General features: G+C 48.8%; 2 protein-coding genes across 6 annotated transcripts in view; one reads left to right on the top strand and one right to left on the bottom strand.

Annotated features, from left to right (window-relative positions):
• LOC121168477 (glutathione S-transferase Mu 1-like) overlaps positions 1–24,709 on the top strand; it is a 135,940-nt gene that overhangs the window by 75,358 nt on the left and 35,873 nt on the right. The window lies entirely within an intron of this gene.
• Positions 1–24,709, bottom strand: part of LOC121168471 (glutathione S-transferase Mu 1-like) — a 58,933-nt gene that overhangs the window by 28,194 nt on the left and 6,030 nt on the right. The window contains exons 1-8 of one of the 5 annotated variants that reach the window (XM_040998619.1): positions 8,844–8,984; positions 8,514–8,589; positions 8,088–8,152; positions 7,701–7,782; positions 7,500–7,600; positions 6,493–6,588; positions 6,296–6,406; positions 4,097–4,938 (exon numbers count right to left, since the gene is read on the bottom strand). In XM_040998619.1, coding sequence (XP_040854553.1) covers positions 4,849–4,938; positions 6,296–6,406; positions 6,493–6,588; positions 7,500–7,600; positions 7,701–7,782; positions 8,088–8,152; positions 8,514–8,589; positions 8,844–8,879 — 657 coding nt within the window. In that variant the 5' untranslated portion in view covers positions 8,880–8,984 and the 3' untranslated portion in view covers positions 4,097–4,848. Of the gene's footprint in view, positions 1–4,096; positions 4,939–6,295; positions 6,407–6,492; positions 6,589–7,499; positions 7,601–7,700; positions 7,783–8,087; positions 8,153–8,513; positions 8,590–8,843; positions 8,985–24,709 lie in introns of those variants that run through there. The other 4 variants (XM_040998618.1, XM_040998616.1, XM_040998620.1 and 1 more) reach the window with 4 other exon arrangements.

The raw sequence follows: 24,709 nt of genomic DNA, 5'->3' as shown, positions 1-24,709 counted from the left end.
ACCTAAAATGAGCCACCTTCCTCATTTTCACAGTGCATAGGTACCAGGCACACAATGCAGTGGTACCACATTCATAATGTGTTGTTGCCATGAAGTTAAATAACATGCTTTACATTTTTTAAAAGATTTATTTATTTTTATTGGAAAGGTAGATATACAGAAAGGATGAGAACAGAAAACATCTTCCATCCAATGATTCACTGTTCAAGCGGCCGCAATGGCAGGAGCTGAGTTAATCCTAAGCAAGGAGCCAGGAGCTTCTTCTGGGTCTCCCACGTGGGTGCAGGGTCCCAAGGCTTTGAGCTTTCTCCATTGCTTTCCAAAGCCACAAGCACAAAGCTAGATAGGAAGTGGGGCTGCTGGAATTAGAAACGGCATTCATATGGGACACTGGCACGTTCAAGGTGAGGACTACAGTAGCTATGCTAGTGCACCCGGCCGCACAGGTGTTCATGATGGTTGTTATCTGTCTTTGCTTCCCTTCTTAGGGCTGCCGTAAACACATTTTATAAGCTGGCCTGATGAATTGACTGCCTCGCTTATCTCATAAAGATCCAATTATCTATCATTTCTGAGAGTTAACATTGCTAGGAAAGATATTCATGCTTTCTAGCATTTTTTTGTTGAGAAGTTAAAATATATCTCGTTTCCCTCCTGGTTTGTAAAATTTCTCCTGAAAACTTTGACATGAATGCCTGCTAGCTTCTTTAAAAATGACCAGACACTTTCCTCTTACAAATTGAAGGATTTTCTTTCTGTGTTGTACTTTTGAGAGCAGAACTACACTGAGTCACAGTGAGAATCATTTGTGTGTCTTTTGTTTGTGCATCTGATGTTCCCTGAGCTCCTGTACTTGAACTACATATTTCTCCAGACCGGGGCTATTTTGAGCTGTCATGTCATGAAATAGATTTCTTAAGCCTCTATTCCTTTTTGCTGTCAGAGACATCCACAATTAGCGTCTTGTTTCATCTCATAATACCCCAAGTGTCTCAGAGTCTGTCTGCATTCTTAATCTCCATGTTTGTCTCACTGTGATATACCAAAAATTTGTCCTTATCTTTCAACATTCTTTCTTCTGCTTGATTTCATCAATTTTAAAAACTTTATCCTTCAACTTGAGTTCTTTATTACTAAAACCTATGAAATTGTCATTTTCAGTATCTATTTCTTTCCTGATTGGAGGAATCATTTTCAGTATCTCTTTCTTTACCGAATTCCTCAGTCATGTCATGATTTATCTTCCTTATTTTCTTCAACCATCTGCATTTTCTTTTATCTCCTGGAGCATCCTTATGATCATTCTAAGCATTGTTTTTACGTCTCTTGTCCTGTAAAACTGTAGGTGGGAACATAAAACCAACACTCCCCATCCCCAGCCCTGACCCTTTTCCCATTTCCTGTCTCTATGACTTTGTCTTCTCCAACTGCATCCTGTCAGTGGAATCATAAGGTTGTGGCCGTGACATGGACATCACTGAGCCTGTGTCCTCGCGGGTCACCCAGGCTGTGTCATGCTCAGAGTTCCTTGATGAGGGCTGAGCAGTAGAGCCTGCTCCTGTGTGTGTGTACAAGCTGTCCTTATCACTTCCTCTGCTAGGAGACACCTGGGAGGCTCCCATCGTGTCGGAAGTGGTGCTCTTATGAGCATGGCAGTACACACAGCCCTTCGAGGACTTGGTGTTTTTGAGTGTTAAGCAGAAATGGAATAGCTGCCAGCAAGTGATAATTTCACTTTTTGAGAAAGAACAGTGCTGACTGGCACAATGCTGGGCCCTTTGGCATTCACACCAACAGAGCCAAGGGTCCCAGTTTCTCCAGACCCCACCAGCACTCCCTTTGTTCTGCTTTGTGTCCCAGCCAATGCCATGAGTGTGAGGTGGTAACTCAGTCTAGCTCTGCCTTGCCTTGCTCTAATTGGTGATGTGGAGCACTTTCTCAGGTGCTATTTGACATCTGTGTATCATCTGAGGGACATGTCAGTCCAAATGCTTCACCCATTTCAGAATTGAGTTGTTTGGGTTTTGTTTTGACACACCTGTTTTGTAAATGGAATATTAGTGGAACACATGCATCCATTCCTTCAGGTATTCTGTACAGTTGACTTTCCTTTTTCTTTTTTTTTTTTTATTGGAAAGTCAGATATACAGAGAGGAGGAGAGACAGAGCGCAAGATCTTCCCTCTGACGATTCACTCCCCAAGTGACTGCAACAGCTGGTGCTGCGCCAATCTGAAGCCAGGAGCCAGAAACCTACTCCTGGTCTCCCACATGGGTGCTTGGTCAAAGGTTTTGGATCATCCACGACTGCCTTCCCAGGCCACAAGCAGGGAGCTCAGTGGGAAGCAGCACTGCCAGGACTAGGACCAATGCCCATATGGGATCCTGGCATGTTCAGGCAAGGACTTCAGCATCTAGGCCACCATCAGGCCCAGCTGACATTTGAAAACCAAAATGTTGAGTAACTGTGACAAATCATGACCCAGAAAGCCTAAAATCTTGGGCATCAAAGAAAATGTTTTCTGATCCTGTACTAGTGTACAAGTATATGCACTTATGTTTTTTAATCACATTGTCACTTTGATCTTCCGTTACATTTAAACATGTCTGTCCTCAAATCAAATAGACTTAACCAATTTCCACTCACCTATTGCTTAATGGTTTTTTACATTACAGTTGTTGCTACCTTTTTTTTTTTTTTTTTTTTTTTGCGAACAGAAAAGTTTGTGATGCGACCAGTTGAGCAGGAAACGGAGGGAAGTGGAAAGCATTTCCGGAAAGGAAGCCAGGAGATGGGGTTCCTCTTGAAAGGGGAGGGAGAGAGAGACAACAAAGATTTGAGGAAGCTTTGGGATTTTAAGCCTTCCTTGAACCTACCTTGTTGGGTGGGGAACCTAAAGGTAAGATGTTCCCTCTTGGTGGTCTCTTCATTAGTTAGAAAATGGGTGGGCAATGCTGCTGCTGCCCACTTGAAGGTTGGCCAAGACCTCAGCAGGCCTGGATGGTCTCAGATCCCCCTCTTGAAACCCCACATCCTACTTCTGTAGGGGTAAAGGGCAACAATGTCTTCTGGCTGCTTCCTGCTGAAATTGGGCATGGTTTGGGTAAGGGAACAGAAATGTGGGATCCAGAGGGATGGTTCAGGTCATCTACGCTGCCATGGAACAAGTTGGTTTGGTTGTCATAGGAGCTTGTGTGCTCAAGGACACCTGGAGTCTGAAGATACCTTGTAAAGTCTTCTCTTGGTTGAGCCGAACCACGTGGCTCCCGCCTGTCTCTTTTTCATGCCCCACGTTGGGCGCCAAGGAAAATATGTTACCAGAAATGCCCAGTGGGTTCTTTCCTCAGCTCAGTATAGAAATTAAAAGCCAGGAATCTGTTGCAAACAGAAAAGTGTATTTGCGAAGGGACCAGGTGAGCAGGGAAGGGAGGGAAGGGGAAAGCACCTCAGGAAAGGAAGCTGGGAGGTGGGGTGCCTCTCGAAAGGGGAGGGAGAGAGAGACACGCTGTTGCTACCTTTTATTTGACCTTAGTAAGTGCAGCTATTGGCACTGACCACTGGTGCAAACTCCCCTCCTGCACTAAGACACCAAGGTCAAGTACACCACTGTCCCGCCAATTTCAGAAGGCTATTCCATATGCGTTCACCACATGAGTCTTCCTCCTTTGCAGGTGACCTCCGATGGAATTCCAGGTTCTGCTGTAGTGCCACATCATGGGGCAGCAAACCAGCCCAGCCCAGCCCAGCCCATCTCAGGAAGGTTGTCTCAAGGGCAGGTGCAGCACCTTTAACGGTGAAGTGAGAGACAGCTGCAGGTACCTTCTCTGATCCCTGAATGCTTACAATCTCCTGCATGTGACTCTGTACCTCCTCAGATCCAGATGGTTATTTCCACAGCGCAAAGTCCCATTCATGGCAGAACAGGCTGGCTTTGCATTCCCAGGAGGCAATTCTTCCACATTTCCAAACTTCCTGAACACCTGATGCAGGCCAGGCACCATGACACATATCACAGGGAAGACACGGAGGGATTCTCTTCTCTGTTAATTGACTTCTTCTCAGTTCGTGTAGAAAAACAAACAAACAAGTACAACAATTATAGATAATGTGACACTATTTATTGAGAAACATTCTGAAAATATAGACCAGGAATATCCATGTCAGGGAAAGCACCCTGGAGCAGCTCCCAGTGGGTTGCCTGACGACTGCCAGCCCCTCCCTATCAACCCTGCAGCTCTCAGAAACAGAGCCAAGCTGCATCAGGTTTCAAACCGTGACACCATGATCCAGGAATGAGGAGCCACGCAGCAGGAAGAAACCAAGGAGAGGAACAGAGCAACATGCACAGGGCACAGATATGACCAGCACACCATTTAACCTCACCTGACCAGGTACACCCACCCACAGCATCCTGCTCCCCAGGTCCTGCTGTGGCAACAGAATGAAGATCCTGAAACTCCAGCACAGTCAATGCCAAGTCAGGGCTTTCAGGGAAGAGGACAGACCCAGGCTGAGATTCAGGCTTCCTAGGGAGCACGCAGTGCAATGGAGACCTTGCTCTGGAGCAGGGTCAGCACAGGCCCAGAGATCTCTCTGTCCGGAGCTCAGGGCCACTCAGGCCCCTCACAGCAGAGTAGGAGCCATAGTATGGGCCTTAGTGTAGGAGAAATAGCCCAGGGGCTGTGGCTGAGGGAGAGGGCAGAGCTGAGGCTGGCTAGGGTCTGTATGGGAGGCGCTGGCTTAGAGGACAGAGTGCAGCAGGCTGGGCAGCAGAGAGAGGACTGAGAAAGCTCAAGCAAGGCTGGAGACTGAGCTGCCCAAAGCCTATACTATCTTTGAAATTATACCCTAATCTCCTGTCCACTTGGCCATCTTAGAAAACACAGGTCTTGGGATGAAGTGACTGGTCTTCATGTAGGCAGCGATATTTGGCAGGGCCTGCAGGGGCAGAAACAAAAGCACAGTTCAGTCTGTGCCTACAGTGGAGTTCCAGAAACCCCAGTGCAGGCACAGCCCCGATCCTTCCCCAGTGAGTCAGTACATCCTAAATGTAGGAAACAGCAGGAGGTGAAGCAGCACAAATTTGAGGCCAGGCTCCAATCCTTCCCCTGACACAGGAAGTTCTAACTCCTCTATTTGGTATCTGAACACAACCTCACTGTGCGTCTATCCCCTGATCCGGAGACATTATACAGTGAACAGCAACAAGCACAGTCCTGGGACATGCACCTGCACGCCAGGGCTGACAGTGCCCACAGAGGTTCTCAAGAATTCAGGGGGATCCAGAGTGTTCTGAGCCAAATTAGCCTGGCCTGGCAGCCACATGGTCCAGCACACAGATGTCATCTGGTCTCTCCTCCCTGGCTCACAGAGCTGAGCAACTGTTGCATAATCCCCAATGTCACAGGACTGGACCTGATCCAGAGCTAACGAGAAGGAACTGAACGGGCACATCTTTCCAATGGAAGGAACGGTACAAATAATGTAATAATGTAGAATGAATAACTTGTGAACCCAAACCTCAGACATCGAAAACGTGATCAAGTAGACTTTATCGCAAACTAGATGACCCAGGGTGACTGACGGGACACTGAGAGGTGTGGCTTATGGTGTGCCCCTGTGTTACCCCTTCCCTCCCACCTGCTGTGCCTGCAGTTCTCTAACTGGCCTCAGCTCCAGCAAGGAGTCACCTTTCCACACACATAAAATTAAACATCAGGGATCTGCAAAATGTCACAGACAGAACACGTGGGACACTTGAATGAGAAAAAAAAAAAGTGAAAGAAAATTTTCACTACCAATTCTTTAAGACAAGAATGTGCACTTGGGGCACCCCTGTGACTACTGAGATTCTACAACAACAACACAAGTTGAGCAGCTCATTGCTTCCACATAGGGACCTGATTGCTTCAACTGCTCAGGCAATCAAGCACATGGAGTTCTGTGTCTGACACTGAAACTCAATTCTAACACATCTCACACCCTGATGCCCGCTAAAAAGAGAGGCCTCTCCTACAGTCTCCATGGGTGGGAGACAAGACAAAGGTCTGAGGCTGCTCCTTGTAGCACAAGATTCAGAGAAGCCTGACTGCTGCCCCTACACATGAGGGGTTACTGGGAGCCAAGCACAGCTGTGATGGGCTCTGGGAACCTGACAAGTGGCTTTCCCCCTACTGACTCAGGTTCCTTATGAGTCCTTATGGGTCTTGCTGTCAGGGGTTGGTCTGCAGCTCAGCTCCAGGACTCAGAGGGCATGAAGGAACTGGAAAAGTGGAGAGAAGGATCAGGGAGTCACCTCAAATCTGGCCATGAAATCCTTCAGGTTTGGGAATGCATCCAGGCAACCAGGAGCAAAAATACGGTTCTCATCCAAGACATCATAAACATGGAAATCAGCAATGGTGATCTGCAGAAGCCAGGAGGAGAGAGCTCAGGACCAGAGGAAACCGACCATGCCCCCTGCTCCTGCCTCCCTCCCTCCCTCGGTCTCACCTTGTCCCCTGCAAACCAGGGCCGCTTCCCCAGGAACTGGGAGTACAGTGTCAGCTTGTCTGGGAGGCCCTTGAGGTAGTCAGGCTTCAGCTTCTCCTGATAGAACAAAAGGCTGTCAGCACCCACAGGCACAACTTTGGGGAGAGGGGCTGCCTGTCAGGGCTGCACATGGCCCCGCTGGCCAGGGGAGCATCCTCACTGAGTGTGGCACAGGGTCTGTGTTCCTCCTCGGATTTCATTCATCAGCATCTGAGAGACTCCCACCGGCCCCCATCCCATCTGTGGGAGACTACCAGAAATCACATAGAAGTCCAGTTCTGTCCCTGAATGTGTCACCTCTGATGTCCAAGCATCCTGCTGTGGGTCACTCCCAGGGGTGCCATGAGTGTAGGTTCCCTCAGACTCAGCTGGGGGTGAAAGCAAAGAGGCAGAGAACTAAAAGACCTTGGCAAAGAAGACGAAACTCTACCTGGTGGGCTGGCAGGAGAATGCTAGAGGCATGTGCACAGCTCACAAAGGATGAGAATGTGATCTGCAAGGTTGAAGGGAAAGGAACCCAGGACCTCTGGGTGACCCCGGGCTCCCCACTGGGGAAATATGCTTATCCCTGTGGGACACAGAGAGAACCCTGAGAAAAAATGGCAGATGCCCCCATCTTGAATTAATGTCTACAACAATACTGCACATCCAGACACTGGTACATGACAGAAACACAATGAAATATGGCCATGGTAAGAGTCAAAGTTTAGGCACAAATGGGAGTTTGAAGCAAATTTTCTTACACCTGACTGTTGACCTAGAATCATTGGGCTGCTGTAGGACCTTGCTCAGATTTTATTTCCCAAGGCTTAGACTACAGAATCAATGTGTTGGTCAGATAGGAAATTGCTTGGAGAATCATTCTCCCTAGGGAGTTTAGTAGCAAACAGGAGCAGTGCCGATGAGAACACAAGAGGTTAATTAGTTCCTCACTGAACCCATCAGGTCCTGTCCAGTGGGGTACTCACAAAGTCAGAGTTGTAGCAGATCGTAATGAGTTGCATGCGGTTGTCCATAGCCTGGTTCTCCAAAATGTCCACGCGAATCTTCTCCTCTTCCGTCTCCCCACCTGCAGCACACACAGCACACACAGCAGACACCCTCAGCATCCCACACAGCCAGGCCCAGGGCACAGCCACAGCCCCACGCCCTCAGACAGCCCCACTCACACAGGTTGTGCTTGCGGCCGAGGTAGCGCACAATGGCATTGCTCTGGGTGAGCTTGTGAGTGCCGTCAATCAGGTAGGGCAGCTGGGGAGGGAGGAGGGAAGTCAGCTGGGTTCCCAGGTGCCCAGCATCCCCTGCCCTGAACAAGGGCACACAGGGGACTTGGCATTCTCTGTGTATAGAGCAAGGCAGGCTCCAGAGACACATCTGTACAAGCAATGAGTGAGCTATGACATAGAAGCCAGTGGAAAAGCCTTGTAGAGAACCGGGAATGACAGCGGCTGAGCACAAGGTCCTGGTCCTGAAACCTCTAAGCTTGGGAAGGATGTGGAGGCAGAGAGACACCTTGCACTCCCCTGCCCTCAGAGCACCCCATCCCCTGTACTTACATTGGGGAAGTCCAGGCCCAGCTTGAATTTCTCATTCAGCCAGTGGCTTCGGTCATAGTCGGGAGCTGTGGGAAAGACCAAGAGAAACAAAACCTCCCCCATGTGTAGCCTCTTTCCTTGGACCCTCCCAAAGAGTCAGGGGCAGGACACGTGGGATCTGAGCCCCTCATCTCACATTCAACATCTGGGGGAAGGGGAAAGAATGATTGTAAAGGCTCTGAACCACAAAGCTTGTAAGCTGTGTGGAAAAGGACTCAATGCCGAAACACATTCCCAGCACCCCTTCCCAGAGCCCTGCCTCTGGAGGCCATCCTCAGACTCCATTCCAGCTGTTAGAGGATGCACCGGTGAGCCACAGGTGGCCAGACAGGGGTTACTACTAGGTGACAGATGCAGAGGGCAGAGGCAGAGCAGGCAGGACCTTACCATCGCCCAACTTGTATTTCTTTTCCTCATAGCTGGTGTCCGTATACTCCAGGAGCAGGCGGATGGAGTGAGCCAGCTGGGGAATGGTCCAGAGCAGAGATCAGAGATTTTATGGCCCCCGACTGCTGCCCCCATCTCCTCCAGGGGAGCCCTCCAACTCTATACCTAATAGGATTCAGGCGCCTGCTGCCCCTCCCCCACTCTGGGATGCCTGTACTGGGAATTCCTGGGAGCCTGCCTAGGTGGAGTCTTCCCAAGCTGCTTTTCGCTCTCCGCCCCCACCCCACGTTCAAGCCCACGTCCCTCCCGCCGGGCAGCCCCCTCACTCACCCCGCGGAGATCCCAGTAACCCAGCGTTACAGGCATGTTGCTGCTGCTACTGAGACCTGGGAGACTGGGCTTTCGCAGAGGAGCCTGGGGTTCTTTTGTCGCGTCAGGGGCTGTTGAGGGGAGTGGCTTCTGTGAACCCGCCCCGCGCCGCCCCGCCACGAATTCCAGGCAGCACTGAGGGCTTGCAGCCTGGTGATGCTTAGCTCTGCCCCACCCACAAGAATGAACCAGAGCTGAGTCTGCAGCCAGGATTCGGGGACAGTTGGAGGCCTGCAGACCAAAGCCAAGTGCTGGCCCAGCACTGGCAATGCCCGCAAGCCCTCCTTGAGGCTCCCGCCCCTCGCTTACCGCCTGCTGGGCCCCAGGCTTTGGCAGTTCCCTTGAAAGTAATGCCAGGCCTTTAAGCTGCCACGCAGTTTCCTTACTGTCTCTGTGAGCCGGGTACTTGGCTCAGTCCTCATCCCAGGGAGGAGCACCACCTCCCACTCTGGATTCTGGGAAGACAGGCTGCTGGGCCAGACCAGGATGGGGTGCCCCTTGACCAGGGGCAGGGACAGTAAGGGTGACCTCCCTCTTCCCATAAGGAACTGGAGCAACTGAGTTCCCTGAGGTGTTTAAGGATTATGTAAAGTAGCTGAATCCTATTTTGCTCCAGTAAGGGGGCAGGTACACAAGAGCCTCCCTGCCAGGTGGCTGGCTTTGGATGCATCTGGTTGGAGTGACCAGTTCCTCTCCAAGGCAGAAGCAGGGTCTTTAAGGGGCCATGGAGTCTTAGGGCTCTGCACTCCTTCAAAGCTCAAAGCCAAGGGCCAGATCTTCTTCCCATCCAGCTCCCTGCTACTGGCCTAGGAAAGCAGCAGAAGATGGCCCAAGTGCATGGGGTCCAGACTTCCCAATGGGACACCAGGATGATCTCCCCAGCTCTGGCTGAGGCCATTCAATGGGGAATGAAACAGCAGCTGGAAAATTCTCCTCCCACCCTTTCACCCTCCTCCCTCCCTCTCTTTTCTCTCTCTGTAACTCTTTTAAATAAATAACCCTCTTTTATTTTTTTTTGAAATTTTAATTTTAGATGACGTTTACATAGTCCATCAGGATGGGAAGGATCCAGGGTTAGGAGGAAGTAAGTGTGATCATTGTTTCCAAGTTTTGTATGTCTTCTTCCCATTTCTTGGGGGAGTGGGGAGATAAGAGGATAGGCCATAGCCAGCCTTCTAACCATGCCAGTGCCTGTGGATGGGGAAAGGCCACCTGATATCAACTCCGAGTCACAATGGTGCATGTTGTGAAGGTTTTGCCCAGGTGGATGTGATAGTTCCGAAATGCTGTCAATCTCGCTGATCTGTAGATGAGAAATCCCTTCCAATGTCCATTGGCTGACACCATTGACCTCACCTCAGGCAGGGATTTGCTGTCATTGTTTGGCTGGCATAGTTATCCATATGTCCTGTTCTTAATTCTCTGCTATGATACCAGATGATCTCTGCTGATGGGGCCCCATTAGCTACCATGTCCTCCATTGGCACCATGGTATGCCGTCCAGCACTCCATCCTCTACAGTGTGGAGGACCAGTTCTCCCAGGTAAGTTCATGGTCCTAAGTCAGGTGACCTTGGCCATTCCAGGTGCCACAGTTCAGGACTGTGACCCAGAATCCACCAGACCCTCAACACCCAAGCTCAAGGACCTGATCCCCGCCACTCAGGCAGGCCCAAGGACCTAGGCCAGGAAATCCAGGGTCCTCTGGACCCCCACCCCTGTGGGGCTCATGGATCCAGCACTCACTGTGCAGGTGGGCTCAAGGCCCCAGGTCATGTGAACCAAGAACTGCTTGGACCCAATACCCCCAGAGTTTATGAACCTGACACCAACCACCTCCAGACTGTCATGGCTCAGCTCACCTCAACATCTGCCAGTGGGTTCTTCATCCTGGTTTGGTCCAGCCTAACCCCAGTTCCAGCTTATGCTGGTTGGTGCTGTAGCATAACCTTGCACAATCAGCACTCCCTGTCCCAGCTCCAGTGTGAACTGGCTGCTGTTGTAGCCCAACTCAGCACCTCCCACACCCCATCTGTAAATGGATGTTATGATTTGGCATGGCCTGGCACACACCCAGACATGACCCACATGTGTGCCAGCGGGTACTGCAACCTGGCCTGGTTTGGGCTGCTCTTTGCCTTGGTTTTACATTCACCTACAGGGACTGCAACCTGACATAGGAGGTCACCAAGCTCCTCTATCCAGTCTCCTCCCTGTGGCAGATCTTGTACATACTGGTGGGTGCCTGGCCTAGGTTGACTTCGTGCACCTCTTGTTCTGGCAGGAACAATGTCACTGCCCAATCGGCCCATACCTTTTCTGGCTCATATTGTTGGGTGTTGCAGTCCAGCCTCACTTGGCCCATGCCCAGACAGTTCTAACATGGTTCAGCAGGAGATGAGGCCTAGCCCAGCCCATTCTCCATGCATCCTGACTCTCATGAGTACCAGTGGGGTCCTAGAGTCTAGCCCAGCCTGGCCCTCCCCAGACCCAGGCCACACCTGTGCCAAGGGAGATTGCAGCCATGTTCATCCCAGGACAATGCACTGATTCTGGCACTTGCATTCACCAGTGGGAATTCTAGCTCAGCTGGGGCGTCCCCTGAGCTCCCCAACCAGGCCTATTCCCAGCCCAGTACTTGCACATGCCAATGAAGATTGCTTTTGTACATGAGGGAGCCTACATATTGCACTGCAGATTCTACCTCCAGACCTGATTCACTCATGTATTTGTTGGCTTCATGGCCCAGCCTCACAGTGTCCCGTTCTGATACTTGCTGGTGGGTTTCATGACAACACTTTGAGAACAGTAGCCTTGTCCATGGAAGTCCCTCAGAAGTCATTCCTCAGCTAGACATGAACCCTCAATCTAATTGTGCCATCCCCAAGTCCCCAGAGCACACTACCAGTCGGCTTGAGGGGTTCACCTGGCATCATTGGCACCAGGGCCACCCGAGTTCCCTTGGCCACAGCCACACAGGCAAGCTCTTGATCTACCCACAGCATAGCAGTGGTGGATGAAGCCAATATCCTGAGGTTCAAGCCCGGACCGCCTCAAGATCCACCCACAGCATGATAGCAGTGTGCAAAGAAAAAATCCCAAGGTTCAAACACAGACCAGCTCAAGATCTACCCACCTCATGGCGGCTATGCACAGAGCCAAAATACCAAGCCTCAAGATCGGCCCAGCCTTAGTTCTCCCAGTCACAACCATGAAACCTGGGAAGCAAAAAGTCCAAGCCTCAGTGGCTAAAATCCTCACGTTGAACGCACCAGGACCCCATATGGGCGCCGGTTCTAATCCCAGGAGCCCCACTTCCCATCCAGCTCCCTGATTTTCAGGTCTTAACAATGTGTGGCATTCCTTCGTTTTGGCCCTATCAGTCATAACAATCATGGTGGCATGGATTAGGCTGATCCTTGTAGGGTGAGCATCTCTTATTGTCCACTTGTTTGAGTCAGCTTGCTCCTCTTTCCTTCCAGCTCCCTGTTAATGTGCCTAGGAAAGCAATAGAAGATAGCACAGGTATTTGGGCCCCTGCCACTCCCATCGGAGTCAGGCACAGAGTTTGGAATCCTACATTAGGCTTACTTTAGCCCCAGTTATGCAGGCACTGGGGCCAGTGCAACAGAGGATAACAAATATCTCTTTGTCTCTCCCGCTCTATATCACACTGAAATGCTAAATAAATAAATTTTTAAAAAGAAATTTAAGCGTATAAATATTGAGGAAAATGTTGTATTAGATGTGAAGTTTAAGAGCTGATTACTAAAGGAAAAAACTCAGAATAATTTTATCCTTACCGCAGTAGGAAGATGTATAATTATAAATAATTTTATACCCAGTTGATCAAAATTAACAACGATGAAGACATACATTTTAAAATCTTGCATACAAGTATTCTAACCTATGGACTTCAAGTTAAGGACCCACAAGAGATGATCTCATGGGACTAGGATTGATCTGAGGCCCCAGGTGGAGACTGTTTGGTGTCCCAGGTGCCAACGTTCCTTCTCTGGGAATGGCTGCTTTCATTGGTGGCTCTTGCCTTGGTTTGCCATCTCTGCTGCTCATCACAATTTCTGTGCCTCTTGGGACCATGAGGAATCAGTAGGAAGAGACGAAGCTCAAAGAGGTCCCAGGCAGCAGCTTGTAGAAGATCACTGGTTCTTCTTTGTTGTCACGGTCCCTGGGGAAGAGCTGAGGTCACTGGGCAGCTCTGCTCCATGGAGTCAATCGGGCTCAAGCCTTGCTAGAAGGAGTAGCGTCAGGCCCTTATCCAGGCAGGTCTCCTCACACAGGGCACTGTGGGAGAGGCAGGGCATTCAGCAGTGTGTCTGTGGCTGGCAGGTACAGGGCTGAAACAGGGTAGGAGGGAAGCTCTGTGTGCAGGTCACAGACAATGTTCCAGTGTGATCTTCAGAGCTCCTTGAAGCACATGAGTTCCATTCAAGGAGGCACTGATACCAAGGGCAAGTGCGGGTGCTGGATTTGAGAACACAGGGAGGTGGCCTGTTCAATGGTTTTGGTCCGGAAGTGCCTGATGGTGAACCCCATCCGCCCCTTTTTCTTCCTCTGCCTCTCTGTCCTCCTTTAATGGCCCAGTTGTTGTGTGTGTGACGCAGGGTAGGGTCTTGTTTTCACTCTTGTGATTATACCTTGAGATCACTGGGTGCAGGCAGCCATGGCTCACCATGAAGGGAGACCCACCTCCTGGGCTCTCTGTCTCTTGATCAGCAGGTGCACAAAGCCTGGCTCAGTGTCCTCTGGCCTGGTGCTGGGGGGTGGGGCAGTGCTCACTGAAGGAGAAGCAGTTTGTGAACTAGGAGCTAGGGTCCTGTGCCAGGTAGAACTAGGGACTTCCTGCTTTCAGGTCACAGATTAGAGCCTGCAGGATGTGTTTTTTTGGTTTACCTCCCTGTATCAATTTTCATGCAGGATTTGCTGAGTCACTGGGTACAATTTGGGCTCTCTGCTATGTGCACATGCAGCCTGCCCATCCAGATGCTTGTGTGGACAGGAAAGCCAGGGCTTCCTGAGGGGATTGGTGGGATGCAGGCCACAGCAACAGGGAGAGGACAGAGGCAGGAGTGCCCATCAGAGGCTCTTACACCAACAGCGTGTGCACGTGAGAACACAGCTTCCCTCTGCGCAACTCGGCATCCCTCCTGAGAAGCATGCACCTGAACTTGCAGGATTGGGCAGTGGGTTTCCTAGGCCTGCACAGTCCCCTCTAGCGTGTATCACACCTATTCTGTATAGAGTTTTCTTCACTGCAGCTCTTAGGAGGGAAGGGCATTGGTTGAGGAGTGAAGAGTGAAGTCTCCAGGGCTGTGGACCCTCAGGAGATGGCGTCAAGCTGCAGCCCTGGAGCCCCAAGAAACTACTGGACTATGCATACCCCAGGGGGGCTAGAGACATTTGTGGTCTAATCTTTTTCCCACTCTGGGAGCCTAGAGCTGATGTCTGCCCACATGAAATCCTATGGTTTCCTCTCTAGTTCTGTGTTCACAAAGTTGGTCTGAGTGACCAACTTGTTATGGTAAGCATGATTTCTGTCCCTGGTGACAAATCAAACTCACAAGCACCAGTTTGAAGAGTATGGAAAAGAGAAACTTTATTATGTCAACAGGTGAGGACAATCGCTGTTAAACAATCTCCAGAACCATAGACTGATTGTCCTTGGCCAGAGTAGATGATCTGATGTTTGAAGAGGGAGCAGGGGAGGCTGGGCTGCTGCATCAGGTGCTACAGCAGCTTGCAGGTCTGACAGTGGCTATCTGGGACCTCAGCACAGCTCCCTGGGAAACTTGCTGGATAGCTGGACTTTATCATGAGTTGGGAGTGGCAGAATGTCCTCCCTATCTAAGCAGCTACAAAATGTTACTGGCAGGGATCTGAAAGAGGCCTAGTGTTGTGTTAGATGTGGTTGGATGAAGCCCACTCAGCCCCAAACCCATTCTCACTTTGTTCTTTGTTCCCCTTTACGGTGTGTTGCAATAAACTTCAACTCCCAGTCATGCTGGCCAGGGAAAAGCAGGGTCACTTTGCAACTTCAGCCAGCTTTCTCAAGGCCAGTGCCTGGAATTCACAAGCAAGCATTATTTATCTGTTGGAAGAGATACTTTACTGGGCCATAGGCTCAATCAATTGTTTGTTTTTCATTGAATATGGAAAGAAAAATGTGTTTGGTCTGGTTACAAATTCCCCACTGTTGATCCTTTACTCCACCTCTGTGGAATGGGGGTGCCAGCTCATTCCAAACACATGCATCTGACTCAGGGAAGAAGAGAGGCTCCTGGAAATGGAAGATTGGAACCTGCATTTGTCATGGCTCCTGCCGAGTGTCCAAGGCATTTCAGTGGATTCACTTTCAGTGGCAACACAGGAGATTCCTGTCCAGTACACGGACGAGGACACCTTACTAGCAAGATGATTGTAGGCCAAAATGCAGAATACCTGAGAAGAAGGGCCTTGTGCTATTGGGTAGCCCAGAGGAAAGCCTAGAGAAGCAATGACTTGGCTTTGTGTACATAGCATGCAGTGAGGGGGTGTCATGGTTCCCTGAAGTGCCGCAGACTCGGAAGATGCCTGGACAATGGCACTAACTGTTTGCATCCGTGAGCAGTTTCCAAGCCAGCAGTTTTTGCTTGCAGGGCAGACTGCGATGTTTTGGATGTGCACTGACACTTAACTTTGCCTAGTGGTGAGGCATGGCTTAGTAATTAAGTGTGAAAGATCCTGTCGTCTTTGAGATCGACCTTGGGCATTATACCATGGGGTAGGCGAGGGAGGATGGAGGCCCAGAACACCAGAACACCACAATATTCTCAGTGGGGAAACTGAACTTTGTACATGCACCCCCAATTTTAAAAGGATGAAGCAGGGCCCAGCACAGTAGCCTAGCAGCGAAACTCTTAGCCTTGCATATGCCAGGATCCCATATCCACACCGGTTTGTATTCTGGAAGGCCCACTTCCCATCCAGCTCCCTGCCTGTAGCCTGGGAAAACAGTCGAGAACGGCCCAAAGCCTTGGGACCCTGTATCCCCATGGGAGACCCAAAGGAGGCTCCAGGCTCCTGGCTTACAATGGGCTCAGTCAAGGCTGTTGCAGCCACTAGGGGGGTGAATCAGCAGATGTGAATCAGTCTTCCTCTCTGTCTCTCCTTTCTGTATATCTGGTTTTCCAATAAAAAGTAAATAAATCTTTACAAATAATAAAATATAAAGGTGGTCTTCCAGCTTTGAGGGCATGACTTGATGGAGGCACACTTGGGTAGAATTGTTAGTATATGCTTACTTTTCATCAGCATATCACCTTATTTTATTTTATTTTATTTTACTTTATTTGCAATACTTATATAGTTAACTCTGGCATCAGGAAGGAGCTGTCATGTACTGCTTCAGGGCCTGCCCTTATCTGAAGGAGGATATGTGCCAACACCTTCCAGTTGAGGCTACTTTCTTGGCACAATTGGCAATTGTTTTTCTCATGGTGGAATTCATCTTTTTTTCTAGAAGACTGAGGTTTTTAAGACACACAGAGCTTCCATTTTAAAGGAAGAGCTTTGCATTCTTACCAAGCTATTTTGGCTAGGAAAGTAGCCCTAGTATCACTTGTGCACAAGAAGGAAGTTGGTCAACAAGTGAATGTTTGGAGGTCCTAGCTGTCCTACATGTCGGAGCAGAGTCCATTAGTCAATCATTTAAAAGGGTGGGCACTCACATACATTTGGTAACCCATATGCCCCATTTCAGTAACAACTTCTTTGATTTCAGGTTGTTCTGAACTCAAAAAGGCAACCCTGAGTTAGTGGGTGCACTAACAATGAAGATGAGGTCCTCTCATGAATGTTCCACAAAGTTCCTGAGAGTATCAGGCCCACAATGTGGACTCCCATGCTTGGGATGCATGATGGTTGGGCCAGGACCTTGGAAATAAGGATGGGCAGGGGTAGTTCTGTTTCCATCCATCTGTGGGTGTCATCCCAAGTGCCAACATCCCCTTCCACTCCTGTCCCATATTCCTCAGCTTAATGCTAGGACTCCATCAAGCTGGAGTGTCACGGCCCCAGGAGAACCCTTTCCCTCAGCTGCTGTTCTGGTGGACAGGTGCGCAGCTTGGCTCCCACATGCAGTGTGCACGTGCATCTTCTGGTGACAAGGACAGTGTCCTGTTGCCACCTGTCCTCACTGTGGCACTGCCGCCATAGAAATGGGATTTCAGCTGTGTACCTATTGCCTACATTCTGTTGTCGGGAGTGCCCTTTCCTCCAAGACAGCACAGTGAGCATGCCCAGTCTTGCCCACATGCTTGCAGTCTGTGTCAGTGTTGGCCTTCTCTCCTCTGCTGGCTGATTAGAGAGCCCTTGTCAGAGACATCAGGGGAGCTTTCCTGGTGGACACGCTGCGCAGCAGTGTTGTTGCTGCTAGTGCCTGTCGTGCTGTGACCACCACTTGCTCACCTGGCCCTTCATTGTCCACTCTGCACAAACCTGCTCCTGTGGGTGAAGAGGTCCAGGCCTGCTTCAGGCAGGAGCTGCCCCACAGGGCCATTTTGCTGCAACAAACAGTCTCCAAGGCTTCCAGGCAATCATGAGGAAGGAGCTCTTGGCTGGTTAATATTTAGCATAACACACACACACACACACTCTTTCTCTCTCTCTCTGACCAAAATCATCCATGAATACATTGGCAAAATACAGTAAAACATGGCATGCTGGAATATGCCTGTCTCTTTTTGTCTCTTTTAAAGATTTACTCATCTTTTTTTGAAAAAGCAGACGTACAGAGAAAAGGAGAAACTGGAAAAGATCTTCCATCCATTCACTCGTTCACTTCCTATCGCCCAAAGTGTACAGAGCCAAACTGATATGAAATCAGGAGCCAGGAGACTCCTGGATTCCCCAACATTCTCCAGGGTTCTTAGGCTTTGAGCCATCCTTCACTGCTTTCCCAGGCTACAGGCAGATAGGTGGCAGGTACAGAAGGAAGCAGCTAGGACACGAGCCAGCACACATATTCACATATGCTGCACTGGCACAGAGGATTCGCCAGTTGAGCCATTGTGCCAGCCCCACATCACACACATTACTATTGGGGATTTTTTTTATGATGCAACTGACTAAAACCCCTTATAATGCAGCTCTGAGGATGCTAGGAGAAGGCATGCTTCCTCCACATGAGCATCCCTCTGCTCACCATCAGTGCTTTAAGGGCTTCCAAAGAGCCTGTCTGCCTGTACATTTGGCAATTCCATGTGTAGCTCTGGGAGGTGCCGAGGGTGCAAGAACAGTGGGAGAGGAGTGGCTGCCGTGGTGACCCCCACTGCTGCTCTCCGTGTCCGTGACACAGGTGCCAGGCACCATTAGAGATTCCTGCATTTGAACTTCAGTCACTCCTCCCAGGGCAGGTCCCAAGCAGCCATGGAAAGTTTGCAGTGACTTGTGGGAACTCCCGCTCATCCATGCAAACCCCATCTAATGCCCCAGGAGGACGGCTTTCTGGTACCTTCAATGCTGGCCTAAACTTTGAGGACAGCCACAAGGGGAGAGGGTTTGTTTTGGTTTTGGTTTTGGTTTTTTTTTTTTTTTTTTTGCGACCATAGCTTTTGAGCCAAGGGCATGTCTGGAGTGGGGCTGCTTTGCCCTGGCACGCAGGCATTTGGGAATCAAACCATTCTCTGTTTTCAGAAATCAGAAAGTAACACAATCTCAAGCTGGTTTGAGTAAGTTCATTTCGGTTAAGAACATACTTGTGTGTATGTGTGTCTGAATCATACAAATGTATCTTTTTAAAATAAACTATCAACTCCTATTTCCCGTGAATTTTAAAAATGATTTTTACTTGATTTTTATGAAAGTGAGAGACAGAGAAAGGGAAAGAGAAAGAGAGAGGCAGAGGGCAAGAGATTTCCCATTGGCTGACTCAGCTCCCAGATGCTCACAGCACTCAGGGCTGTGGCAGCCTAGAGCTGCGAGCTGGGAACGCCACACAGCTCTCCCACAAGGTGGTGCAGCTACTTGGGCCACCACCGGCTGCTTCCCATGACTGGCATTTCCAGAAAGCTGGAATATGCAGGAGAGCTGGACCTTGAACCCAGGAAAGACCATGTGGGATGCAGGCAGCCCAAAGAGTAGATGCTCCAAACACCCACTCCTTGCAAAAGAATGGAGGCTTCATTACCATGCCATGGTGCTGGCCATTTTCTTAATTAATGTATGTTGGACATATAAGAATGTTTTGTCTCTGTTTCAGTTGGTCTCTAGCTTGTAAATAGTTTTCTAAAAATACACACAGATAATAGTCGAAGGTTTGGGGCAGGTACCATGACATATAGGCTAAGTATTCCTCTGTGCCACTAGCATGCCCTGTATGTACCAATTCAACCCCCAGAAGCTTTACTTCCATCCAGCTCCCTGCTAATGGCCGGGGAAGGAGAGCAGAGGAGGGTCCAAGTCCTTGGACTGCTATGCCCACATGGGATGCCCCAGCTGAGCTAGAATTCCCATTGGTGAATGCAAGTGCCAGAATCAGTGCATTGTCCTGGGATGAACATGGCTGCAATCTCCCTTGGCACAGGTGTGGCCTGGGTCTGGGGAGGGCCAGGCTGGGCTAGACTCTAGGACCCCACTGGTACTCATGAGAGTCAGGATGCATGGAGAATGGGCTGGGCTAGGCCTCATCTCCTGCTGAACCATGTTAGAACTGTCTGGGCATGGGCCAAGTGAGGCTGGACTGCAACACCCAACAATATGAGCCAGAAAAGGTATGGGCCGATTGGGCAGTGACATTGTTCCTGCCAGAACAAGAGGTGCACGAAGTCAACCTAGGCCAGGCACCCACCAGTATGTACAAGATCTGCCACAGGGAGGAGACTGGATAGAGGAGCTTGGTGACCTCCTATGTCAGGTTGCAGTCCCTGTAGGTGAATGTAAAACCAAGGCAAAGAGCAGCCCAAACCAGGCCAGGTTGCAGTACCCGCTGGCACACATGTGGGTCATGTCTGGGTGTGTGCCAGGCCATGCCAAATCATAACATCCATTTGCAGATGGGGTGTGGGAGGTGCTGAGTTGGGCTACAACAGCAGCTAGTTCACATTGGAGCTGGGACAGGGAGTGCTGATTGTGCAAGGTTATGCTACAGCACCAACCAGCATAAGCTGGAACTGGGGTTAGGCTGGACCAAACCAGGATGAAGAACCCACTGGCAGATATTGAGGTGAGATGAACCATGACAGTCTGGAGCCAGTGGGTTCCAGGTAATGAGCCCCAGGGGGGTAGAAGTGTCCAGAGCCAACCTGAGCCCCTTGGCCCTTCCTCGATGTAGGTGCAGGGTCTGTGAGCCTTGGTGGTTGGAGATCCGACAGAGTCTGGGTAATCTGGCCTGGTCCTTGAGATTGCCTATAAGGTGGGTACTGGATCCATGAATTCCAGGGAAAGAGTCCAGCAGGGTCTGAGTCACCTGCCCTGGGGCCTCAGGCCTACCTGCATGGTGGGTGCTACAGGAGTCCAGGGATGGAGGGATCTGAAGGGGCCTGGGTCTTCTGGCCCAAGTCCTAAAGCCCACCTATGTGGTGGGTGTTGGGTCCATGATTCCTGAGGCTGGGGGTTCTGGTGGCACCCGTGTCACCTGGATCTTGGGCTCAATTGCACATTGGGTGCTAGGTCTAAGAGCCCCAGGGGTGGGGATCTGGTGTGGACCCGGTCACCTGACTTGGGTCCATGGGTCCATTTGTGAGAACTGATCCTCCTCAGTGTAAAGGATGAAGTGTTGGATTGCAGGCCATGGCGCACATAGAAGATATGGTAGCTCATTGAAGTCTGCAAAGGATATCACTATAGCAGAGAATGCAGAACAAAACATATGGGCATATCCCCAACTAAAGGATGACAGCAAACATCTGGATGAATGGAGATTCTAAGGATGGCTGGGTCAGCGAATGGACATGGGAAAGGATTCCTTGTCCATAGACTGACAAGATTGACACCATTTCAGAACTTTGATATCCAACTTGGCAGAACCCTTGGAGCGTGTACCACACTGGGACACTGTGGTACTGGGATGGATAGGAAGGCTGGATATGGATCTCCCCTTATCATCCGCCTCACCCCCAGTAATGGAAGAAGAAATATAAAGCTTGAAAACAGTAATCACACCCACTTCTCCCTAACCCTGAATCCTTCCCATTCTGATCAACTATCTAAACATCATTTTAAAACAAAAATCTGAAAGTCCTTTATTAGCCAGTGGTTGGAGTGAGCTTATGCCAGAAAGAACTCTAAACCTCAAAGAGCAGAAGAGCAAGGTTTACAAAAGCCAAAGCCATAGGCTGGTGTCTGGGGAGGGACCCTCAGGGGATAGCTCAGACTGCATTAAATGCACAGAAACTTAAGGATAGGAAATTGGCTGACTTTGCAAGCCCTGGTGACTGGACCATGTGGAACTTGATTGTTCTCCTGGTTAAGCTTGAACAAAGTAGGCAGGGAGTTAGAGCGTTTTGCCAAAAGGGACATGTTTCCTTTTGACTCTCCTAGCTGGTCTACAGTCTCAGGGGTCAAGGGAACCTCACTTAAGAAGAAGTCCAACTCAACATGGCATTCCTATGTCAGGTCTGGTATTCACCACGCAGCACCAAAATACCCTTTGAATTTGAGCTTTGAAATCAAAGAGAAGTTTAAGGGGACTTCAAAAAAGCACATGGAAAATAGAATGAAAACATAAGTTGATTTTTGTTCAAAAGGATTGTGAAGCCTACATATGCTGGGAACTTAAACAACAATTCATGAAAAAATGTGAATCATGAAAAAATGCATGGATTTTAGACATTTCTGTGCCAAAAAAACTTTTTTCATTTTGACATTTTAAAATAGCTTAATGTGACCACCTGTTGTTCATTGTGTTTTAAGTATTTTATTCCTTATTGTACCTAAAATGAGCCACCTTCCTCATTTTCACAGTGCATAGGTACCAGGCACACAATGCAGTGGTACCACATTCATAATGTGTTGTTGCCATGAAGTTAAATAACATGCTTTACATTTTTTAAAAGATTTATTTATTTTTATTGGAAAGGTAGATATACAGAAAGGATGAGAACAGAAAACATCTTCCATCCAATGATTCACTGTTCAAGCGGCCGCAATGGCAGGAGCTGAGTTAATCCTAAGCAAGGAGCCAGGAGCTTCTTCTGGGTCTCCCACGTGGGTGCAGGGTCCCAAGGCTTTGAGCTTTCTCCATTGCTTTCCAAAGCCACAAGCACAAAGCTAGATAGGAAGTGGGGCTGCTGGAATTAGAAACGGCATTCATATGGGACACTGGCACGTTCAAGGTGAGGACTACAGTAGCTATGCTAGTGCACCCGGCCGCACAGGTGTTCATGATGGTTGTTATCTGTCTTTGCTTCCCTTCTTAGGGCTGCCGTAAACACATTTTATAAGCTGGCCTGATGAATTGACTGCCTCGCTTATCTCATAAAGATCCAATTATCTATCATTTCTGAGAGTTAACATTGCTAGGAAAGATATTCATGCTTTCTAGCATTTTTTTGTTGAGAAGTTAAAATATATCTCGTTTCCCTCCTGGTTTGTAAAATTTCTCCTGAAAACTTTGACATGAATGCCTGCTAGCTTCTTTAAAAATGACCAGACACTTTCCTCTTACAAATTGAAGGATTTTCTTTCTGTGTTGTACTTTTGAGAGCAGAACTACACTGAGTCACAGTGAGAATCATTTGTGTGTCTTTTGTTTGTGCATCTGATGTTCCCTGAGCTCCTGTACTTGAACTACATATTTCTCCAGACCGGGGCTATTTTGAGCTGTCATGTCATGAAATAGATTTCTTAAGCCTCTATTCCTTTTTGCTGTCAGAGACATCCACAATTAGCGTCTTGTTTCATCTCATAATACCCCAAGTGTCTCAGAGTCTGTCTGCATTCTTAATCTCCATGTTTGTCTCACTGTGATATACCAAAAATTTGTCCTTATCTTTCAACATTCTTTCTTCTGCTTGATTTCATCAATTTTAAAAACTTTATCCTTCAACTTGAGTTCTTTATTACTAAAACCTATGAAATTGTCATTTTCAGTATCTATTTCTTTCCTGATTGGAGGAATCATTTTCAGTATCTCTTTCTTTACTGAATTCCTCAGTCATGTCATGATTTATCTTCCTTATTTTCTTCAACCATCTGCATTTTCTTTTATCTCCTGGAGCATCCTTATGATCATTCTAAGCATTGTTTTTAAGTCTCTTGTCCTGTAAAACTGTAGGTGGGAACATAAAACCAACACTCCCCATCCCCAGCCCTGACCCTTTTCCCATTTCCTGTCTCTATGAGTTTGTCTTCTCCAACTGCATCCTGTCAATGGAATCATAAGGTTGTGGCCGTGACATGGACATCACTGAGCCTGTGTCCTTGCGGGTCACCCAGGCTGTGTCATGCTCAGAGTTCCTTGATGAGGGCTGAGTAGTAGAGCCTGCTCCTGTGTGTGTTTACAAGCTGTCCTTATCACTTCCTCTGCTAGGAGACACCTGGGAGGCTCCCATCGTGTCGGAAGTGATGCTCTTATGAGCACGGCAGTACACACAGCCCTTCGAGGACTTGGTGTTTTTGAGTGTTAAGCAGAAATGGAATAGCTGCCAGCAAGTGATAATTTCACTTTTTGAGAAAGAACAGTGCTGACTGGCACAATGCTGGGCCCTTTGGCATTCACACCAACAGAGCCAAGGGTCCCAGTTTCTCCAGACCCCACCAGCACTCCCTTTGTTCTGCTTTGTGTCCCAGCCAATGCCATGAGTGTGAGGGGGTAACTCAGTCTAGCTCTGCCTTGCCTTGCTCTAATTGGTGAAGTGGAGTACTTTCTCAGGTGCTATTTGACATCTGTGTATCATCTAAGGGACATGTCAGTCCAAATGCTTCACCCATTTCAGAATTGAGTTGTTTGGGTTTTGTTTTGACACACCTGTTTTGTAAATGGAATATTAATGGAACACATGCATCCATTCCTTCAGGTATTCTGTACAGTTGACTTTCCTTTCTCTTTCTTTTTTTTTTTTAATTGGAAAGTCAGATATACAGAGAGGAGGAGAGACAGAGCGCAAGATCTTCCCTCCGACGATTCACTCCCCAAGTGACTGCAACAGCTGGTGCTGCGCCAATCTGAAGTCAGGAGCCAGAAACCTCCTCCTGTTCTCCCACATGGGTGCTTGGTCAAAGGTTTTGGGCCATTCTCGACTGCCTTTCCAGGCAACAAGCAGGGAGCTCGGTGGGAAGCAGCACTGCCAGGACTAGGACCAATGCCCATATGGGATCCTGGCATGTTCAGGCAAGGACTTCAGCCTCTAGGCCACCATCAGGCCCAGCTGACATTTGAAAACCAAAATGTTGAGTAACTGTGACAAATCATAACGCAGAAAGCCTAAAAACTTGGCCATCAAAGAAAATGTTTTCTGACCCTGTACTAGTGTACAAGTATATGCACTTATGTTTTTTAATCACATTGTCACTTTGATCTTCCGTTACATTTAAACATGTCTGTCCTCAAATCAAATAGACTTAACCAATTTCCACTCACCTATTGCTTAATGGTTTTTTACATTACAGTTGTTGCTACCTTTTTTTTTTGCGAACAGAAAAGTTTGTGATGCGACCAGTTGAGCAGGAAACGGAGGGAAGTGGAAAGCATTTCCGGAAAGGAAGCCAGGAGATGGGGTTCCTCTTGAAAGGGGAGGGAGAGAGAGAGAGACAACAAAGATTTGAGGAAGCTTTGGGATTTTAAGCCTTCCTTGAACCTACCTTGTTGGGTGGGGAACCTAAAGGTAAGAT

This window comes from Ochotona curzoniae, unplaced genomic scaffold (assembly GCF_017591425.1).
Source record: "Ochotona curzoniae isolate NIBS_2020 unplaced genomic scaffold, NIBS_Ocur_1.0 scaffold_1037, whole genome shotgun sequence".
NCBI classification, from domain to species: domain Eukaryota; kingdom Metazoa; phylum Chordata; class Mammalia; order Lagomorpha; family Ochotonidae; genus Ochotona; species Ochotona curzoniae.
This window is presented reverse-complemented; position numbering and strand designations above follow the sequence as displayed.